General features: G+C 37.6%; 1 protein-coding gene across 1 annotated transcript; it reads right to left on the bottom strand.

Moving 5' to 3' along the window:
• Positions 1-5,358: 5,358 nt before the first annotated feature.
• Positions 5,359-6,214, bottom strand: LOC134653803 (BLOC-1-related complex subunit 6). Its single transcript, XM_063509168.1, has one exon. It carries the CDS (start codon positions 6,145-6,147, stop codon positions 5,425-5,427), a length of 723 nt encoding a protein of 240 aa, XP_063365238.1. The 5' UTR covers positions 6,148-6,214; the 3' UTR covers positions 5,359-5,424.
• Positions 6,215-8,542: the final 2,328 nt, after the last annotated feature.

The raw sequence follows: 8,542 nt of genomic DNA, 5'->3' as shown, positions 1-8,542 counted from the left end.
GCTAGGGAAAAGGGGTAGTTTAATAGTAAAATATGGATGTCTAAGGTAGGGTTGCCATACGTCCCGGTTCGCCGGGACATGTCCCGGTTTGAAGCACGGTGTCCCGGCGTCCCGGCCGATAAGGAAATTGTCCCGGTTTAAAAATCATAGTTATTTAGTAGGGGGCTGGACTTGGTAAATAATAATATACCTACATTTCTACGTTTCATATAGACAAAATAAAATAAAAATGTTTTATGGTACCTACTTTTACCTAATGTCCAATATCAGTTTCTCAGACACACAATCATTAGATGATTATGTGTCTGAGAAATGATAAAAAATTATAGCTTTTAAAGTCTGTAATGTAGAACTCGAATTTCAGGCTCCCGAGGGCCTAAAACCTCTTCAATGGAACTTCGGCCCTCCGAGTAGCTCGACCTTCGGCGTCACTTAATTTTTAACAAATATAAACATTTGTTTCAGAAGCTTGGCATTTGCCTCGCATGAAAGCTCACCGCGCTGGTTATAAGTACGCTTCGGGCTTATTAAGTAATGTGAAGATTTCTGAGCTCGACCTTCAGCCTCACTTTTTACCTAAATTTTTGGTTTGTCTTCCAAATCTCCTCTTCTTCAGCTTAGCCTTTGACCTCGCTGCGCCAAGCTCGGCCTGCGGTCTCGCTTTTTAATACAATGTACATTGGCAACCAATGTTGTCGTCTATGCTCTAGCTGAGCTTATGCTGAAGCACGGCTTCAACCTCGCATGAAAGCTCGCCTCACTGGGGAACTTAGGATTTTTAGGCCCGGACCGGCCTTATTAACACGCTTTCACAAGTTTGTCACAAAAAATTTCGCGCTCGCTGCGCTTGCGTTTTTTGCTGATTGACCCTGTGAATCTACATTATAGCTTGACTGGTCAATGAATAGTCATTTAAACACATGGAAAATTAATCTCCGAAACTGTGCTAAAATTTTGAAATAAAAACAAAAAATAGTTCTTTACCTATCGATGACAGGAAAGCCTATTAGAAATGTTCAGTTAAGCGTGAGTCGGACTTAATTACTTAGTTTTTGATGCTACCCCTACGGGTTTTTTATAGACATTTCACTCACGTTTCACATGAAAAAATACATTGTTAAAAATTGTGTAATGTATGGAACCCTTAGAACGCGAGTCCGACTCGCATTTGGCCGGTTTTCTTTAAATGGTCTGAGTCCCCACACATGGCAACTCTAGTCTAAGGAGAAGTCGGATAAGAGTCCTGAGGCTCCTGAGGAAAAAAAATTATAAGGCATAAGGGTGGCAGAAATTATGCAAAAATGAACCCTATCATTTTGTGATAAAGTTCAAAATCATGTGGGAAATATATTCCCTCTGCCTTATAAAGGCTTAAAAATATTCACTCTTTTCATTTTGTTGTATATAGTGATGGGTAACTACCGGTAATATTTCCAAAGCGAGTATTTTCCCAGTAACGCTACTGGTAATATTACCAAAAAGTGGAAACATGCGGTAAGATTCAGGATTTTAATGGAAAGTCAAAGTTTTTTCGTGGTTTATACTAAAAATGGATAGTATTAACATCATTCATAATAAAAGGAAATGCAGGGCTATTTTCAAAAAGTAAATTACCAATCTTACCAGTAACTTACCCAAAATTACCAGGTATCTTACCAATACTACTAGAAATATTACCGCCTCGTAAATTCTACACAATTCGTTTTTACTTGTTCCAGATTTTGCTAGGTCCGAAATAAAACAAAATATTGGTATTAAAATCAGTTTAATCACAACAATACATATAATATAAATCAACAAACAACAACGATCATAGTCCAATTACAATGATAATTATTTGTATTAATTTGGGTAGGTTTACATATCACAGTAAAATTTTGTACCTATATGAACACGTATTTTACGGCTTACATTTAACACAATATTTTAATAACACTAAAATAATTCAAGTAATTTTAGTAAATCAGTCTTAGCAAAAATCACATTTCAATTAGGTACTTAAACGAATAAATCAGTTATTCTTAAACTAGATCATTGGATACCAAGAATGAGAATCAATCTGTGCTAGGGGTTAAAAATATGTCTCAAGTGTTATATTTTTGTCATCATGCAAATAAAATTTGTTTTTTGATTTTCATTCGTTAGTATTCGTCTCATTACTTAAAGAGTCAGTAAACATATTCTGTTCCAATTGAATATCATTTTCTTGGACATTTTCACAATCATCTTCGACATCTGAAAAATCATCTTCAGAATCGGTAGAATCTGATTCATAAAAATCTTCACTTGTATTTTGGTTTATGGCTCTCGCTACTTTCGGAGGCGTTGATTCGTGTGTTAACTTCCAGTTATGTGAAATATATGTTAATTTTCCAGCCCTGTTCGTTTTGAGGCGGTTTCTTTTCTTTGAATGAATATTGGAGAATGTCGAGAATGACCTCTCTACGGCTGCAGAAGTTGCAGGGATTGTTAATATTTTAACAGCTATTTGCCCTAAAGCTGTGTTAGCAAACAGTGTTTCCCACCATGTGACAGGTTCCGTAGTTGCTGCCAATTTCCACACGAAGTCTTTTTCCCAAATACCTTTGTGTGTCTTATAATCTGATAATTCCATTAGAACATTGGTTGATTCGCCTCCAATATTAAATATCACCTCGCATCCGTCCACGTTGTCTTGATTAGTCAATTGCATGCCTTGACTCTTGGGATCCAATATTGTTGCCGCAAAATGGATAGGCTTCTGAGCATTTCTCTTTCTTTCTTCATATTTTTCTGTTAAGGCTGGCAAACTATCTTCTAAAAGATCAACCGATTGCGGATTATTCAATAATGCATCCAATTCTCTGAAAGCTTTGTGTACTAAATGGACTGTGTAGTAATCACCTTCTAAAGTGAAAATCCATTTGACTATTGGACTTAAAAAAGATTCCAGGGAACGTAGTTCTGACCATGTCTCCTCATTCAAAATTTTGTTTCTGAAAGTTCTCAAAGTTGTTGTCGAATCATTTATTACAATCGTTTGTAAGATCATCTTTGATTTTATGTAACTTTGTAGACACGAGAGATAGCTTCCCCACCTCGTCTTGACTGGTAACTGCAGGGAAGTATTGATTGACCTTTCTTCGGCAAGTTTTCGGTACTCTGCACCAAGAATATGAGAACGAGTGATCGTTTTTATAACTCTTACTGGGCCTGCAAACATCTGGCGTACTTTTGTGATTTGCAACAAATCTCCTACTAGCAAATGTAGCGTGTGTGCCAAACATCCTGCCCATATGGTCTGATTATATTTCTGGTGCAAAAGGTGCCCGAGTCTGACCATGTTCGCTGCATTATCCGTCACTATTGCAACAAACTTTGAAACATGAAATTCTTCCATGACGTTGGTGACTTCTTCACATAAATAGTCAGCGGTGTGTCTGTTATCTTTTGTTTCAATAAATTTGTAGAAATAGGGCTTTGGAGCGTATAGTATAACATTTAAAATAGACTCTTTTCTAATGTTAGACCATCCGTCAATAGCCAAATGAATAACACTGGCCTGATTGATTTTACTTGTTATATCACTCTGAACTTCCGAATATTCTTGATTCAATAATGATGTAGCCAATGTCTTTCTGGAAGGTGGAGTGTACAACGGATTGACCGAATGAAATGCTTCCTTCCAAAGTGGGTGTTCGAAGTGTGAGAAGGGTGTGCCGGTCACATACATTGCCCTTGCGATTGCTCTATGTACATTAATCTGAAAAAAAAAATGTTAACTTAAGTACATCATGTACATCATAGGTACATCAATCGGTATGCTATATTTTGATATACTGTGACCTAGACAAGGATGTGAATTAAGGGTGCTAAATAAATACCATGTAATGTACCTAATACACTGTTTGTAATACACCACGTGGCGACACAGTGCACATGAACAGAAAGAAAAATAGATCACGTGCACAAATAATTAACACGTTTCTTCGTACCTACGTTCAATGCAACTATAAAGGACAATAAAATACCTAAAAACGAATAGACGAATAGTTTAAAAAGTGTTTGTTTTACTTATATAAATTTACTTACTTGTTCGTCTCTGTCCATCAAAGTTGGCACTATGTCTTGCGAGGAAGACGCACGGTCACTCAATATAGGCATATTTGATGTTTTTTTGTCATAATATTTAAATGTTGCCTTAACATCCTCGGGACATTTTTTACATTTTATGATATGATATGCAAACTTGGTAGCATTTTCAAAGTTATACACCACACTGCAAAAGTTGCACGTGTAACTTTTTTTATTATTTGTAGTCTTTTCTGTAAAATGACAATACACTTTACTTCTTGGTTTCATTGTTTATTCTTCACTCACAACACAACAGAAATACGTGCACTCTGAGCCATGCCAAGGTCCGAACTGTCCTATTCGGGCCCATTGTCCTATACAAGATAAGAAATTTGAGTGAAAGAGACAAAAGATTATAATGATTTATGCATAACGCTTATTGAACTACGCAAATTACCAATAACATAAGTGTATTTCGTTAGTTTTTTTTAGTCTCGTATCTTACCACCTTTTGGGAATCTTACTGGTAGGATTGGAAAGATACCGGTAATATTTCCAAACAGAATCTTACTGGTAACGGGAATATTACCGCGGCACATCACTTTGTATAAAATCCAATGTATGGATATAATTTAATTTTAATAAACGTCTAAAACTTAAAAAATTAAAAAAAAAAAGATTTATTTAGGTTGTCTGGAAGAGATCGCTTTTTAGCGATAAGACCGCCTGTTGTTTACCTCTGCTTGTATTTCTGTTTTCTTTTGTATTGTCTTCTTTTATTGAGGTGGGCAATAAAGAGTATTTGTATTTTTTATTAACAAATAATAGTTTAAATTATAGGCAAGCATTATCTTAATAATATAACATTAGGCATAAATAATGAATATTATGATATTTATTCTCCAAATGTTTGAGGATTGTGACCACATCATCCAGTCACTACATATGCATGTTTCAAACTTATAAGCCAACATTTATGGACTTTCCTAGGTGACTTTTCATTCTTACTCTTATTCAGCACTATATTTCATTCTTATTATGACCAGGTTAGTGATCCCACTTTCACATATTTAAGTTGTCACCTCCTCTCAAACTAATTTTACAAAGTCTATATATTTTGCAGATGTAAGGTAACCAGTCTTGGTATCAATTAATCTCGCTGCGAAACCCCAATCGTTACTACTACTTTGAGAATTTTTGCTCTAAATTTTTGTACTCTATCTGTGACACCACTCAAACTTGTCTTCAAGCACTGGAGTTTGTTGTCCGTGACCAAGATTGTATGAAGGCAGCAGCAGGTGCGTATAATGTCGCCATTATGCTTGTCTTGCCCTTAACAAACAAGCATCAAAGTAATAATCTGCTAAAAACCTAAAACATGCTTTCAAATAACTGTAGTAGTCTTTTTATTTCAGCTATTCTAGCAGCCTGTGCCTGTACAGGGATCATGGCCTGCGACACCTCCTCCCCTTTTGCAAGTATAGTGTACATACTCTTGATATTATTATCCATTGCATCACAAGTCTTCCCGACTGCATCTTTGTACACTTCCATATTCTCAGCGGTTAATGATGAGTTGGAATGCAGTATACTTGACAGGTTCTCTATTAAGTTATCCACAGACTGCGCGATTCTTTGAGCTTCATTTTCTAAATCATTCAGCACTGTGATATCAATCTGACCGATCTGTGGGGCTAGTATTTGTCTGAAGAGCTTCCCTGATGGTGTACTGGATCTAGATGCACTGGAACTCCCAAACACTGGAGTCTCACCTCGCTTAGTAATAGGACTAGACAGCTTTATCTTAAATTCTAAATCATCTGCTACAAAATGTGTCATGTCCCCTTCATACCTAACATGACCATCTAGGTTTAGAGGATTTTTTTCCTGTTTACGGTTCTCTGATGGCAAATTGAACGGTCGGGACGGACCGGGCGAGTTTCCAGGCTGTTCGGTAGGACCCCGGTCCGAATGAAACGATATTTCACTGTAGGAAGCCGTCATCCGAGCAGAAATCTCATCATCCATATCATCTTGTTTATTTGGCGGGTCCTCCACGTCGGGGGAACTGGGTTTATTTGTTCCTTCAGCCATTATCTTCTAAGTTACTAATTTATTTAAGTATAATTATGGATAATGTTTTCCTTTATTGATAATACAATACAAATCGTAAATGATAACAACATTGAGTCATTGACGTTTCATTTTTTTTTTTTTTTTTTTTTATTATGGCTTTCCCCTCTTGTGGTATTGGCAGGAGGGATTTTGCCAATGACGACGTTGAAAGACGTACCACGCACGATAAGAATGTTCGGTGAATAATTTTGATTTGGTGATAGGAATTGTGCTGGGAACCTAAAACAAAAACATTGTTATGGACATCACAGACAACACATGACATATGTACAGTTTATTAGAAAAAGAGCGGGAAAGGCTATAGTTTTGACAGTTAGGTAGCATGCCAACATAAGGAGAAAAATAAGAAATGGACAATAGATATAATATAAGATGACAAGTATTATAAAGTAGAGCAAGTAGAGCCGTTAAAGTTTTATATTATTTTCTTGTATGTGTTTAAGAAGTATTTCAGTGATGGGAGGATCCATGAGAACCAGAAGCGTTTGAAAATTGATAGGCCGCGGAATATTTTTCGGTAAAACATCATATAAAGAGTGGTTAAGTCTGTTGCAAGAAAAGAAAATGTGTTCCGTCGTTCCTTCGTCAAGACCGCACTCGCATAAAGAACTATCCCGCACCCTAATTTTTGCAAGGAATACAGGAGTGCAGACGTGACCCAAACGAAGCCGGCAAAGTGTAGACGTGGCCCATTTACATGCAGAGCGAAAACGGAAGAACCATGGTTTATGAGGTATAACTGGCTGTACGTTTCCGTAGTGTTTTCCTACATGTCGTCTAGAGGAATCCCATAATTGTTGCCAATCGTCCCTTAAGTCACGGCGAGCTTTAATCATTAAGTCAGACGCGAGAACCATGTTGTGCGTCTCCGATCCATTGAGAGTGGCCTGCTTAGCCCACATGTCGGCATCCTCATTGCCGTTAATCCCACAGTGACCCGGAATCCAGACTAATGTTACCTGTAATCCTATTTCTTCACATCTGTATAGTAATTGTTTAAGTTTCAGGATGAAAGGGGAAATCATTTTCATTTTGAGCTGGTTACCAGATACGGCTTGGAGGCAGCTTTTGGCATCAGAGAAAATGATAACTTTGGGAATTTTGTGAGACTCAACGTATGCAACTGCTTCCATTAAGGCAATTGATTCCCCAGTGAAGACGGAGGACTGTGAAGGACATTTATATGATAAAAGGATGCGGTACCTAGGGATCCAAACTGCTGCTCCTACACAGCTATTGGGGTTCAATTTGGATGCATCTGTGTAGATCGGTAAGAAATCTTGCCATTTTTCTAATTCTTTGTTTAATTTAATATTAGCTCCGAGATCATTTTTACTGATATTAAAATCTAAAATTACATTTGGGCTGAAAGTTAAACAATTGTATTCCAATTCAAATATTGGATTTTTGTTGGTGCTAAAAAGTGAGGACGGAAGGTTTTCAATTTTTCTAAAGCTGTGAATGAATCTTGGAGTTTGTTTATGAGCCCAATATGCATTTACAGATACCAGAGATGAGAGAGCCTGTAAGCGAGGAATGAGGGGGTGGTTGGATATTGAACATGCCCTCACAACATATCGGTCTGCAAGGAGTTGCCTGCGGAGACAAAGAGGAGGATCCACACACTCAACCTGCATGGCATTCTTTGGTGAGGATCTCATGGCACCAAGGATTATCCGAAGACATTTGGCTTGGATAGCATCTAGCTTCTTGAGAGCTACTTTATTGCATGGTTCCAGAACAAATGAACCGTAGTCCATTTGACTACGAATTAAGGCATTGTAAACAAGTTTTTGGCAGTAGGGATGAGCACCCCACCAGACCCCAGAAAGGGATCGGAGCACATTAATGCCTTTTTCACACTTGTCAATGACATGCTTTAAATGTGGAATACCTGTCATTTTGGAGTCAAAAAAAACACCCAGAAATTTTACATTGCTGCTGTTGGGAATAATCTGGTCTTCGTATTGAAGAATAATATTAGGAATGGAATGGCGGCGAGTAAAAGTGACTGTGCAACATTTGGAGGGTGAAAGTGAAAGACCATGCTCATCCAACCAGTCTTTGAGGTACACCAGGGCCTCATTCAATCTAGAAGATGCTTCATCTAAATTGTGAACTGCGGTATATACAACCAAGTCATCGGCATATTGCAGGATGTTGCAGAAGGGGAGGACAGATTGCTCTACATCAAATGTATAGAGGTTATATAAAAGAGGGCTGAGAACGGAGCCTTGGGGGAGGCCTTTCCATACTGTTAAAGGAGGGTAGAAGGTATTCCCAGTTCTAATTTTAATGGTTCTTCCCATGAACAGCCTGCAGACAATTTGTACAATTCTCGCAGGTATACTCA

This window comes from Cydia amplana, chromosome 14, assembly GCF_948474715.1.
Source record: "Cydia amplana chromosome 14, ilCydAmpl1.1, whole genome shotgun sequence".
In the NCBI taxonomy this organism is placed as follows: domain Eukaryota; kingdom Metazoa; phylum Arthropoda; class Insecta; order Lepidoptera; family Tortricidae; genus Cydia; species Cydia amplana.
The sequence above is the reverse complement of the archived record's forward strand: the minus strand, read 5'-3'. Positions and strand labels throughout refer to the sequence as shown.

What these genes read in the sequence shown, in the direction of transcription:
- LOC134653803 (XM_063509168.1), bottom strand. Translation starts at nt 6,147, where the DNA reads ATGGCTGAAGGAACAAATAAACCCAGTTCCCCCGACGTGGAGGACCCG.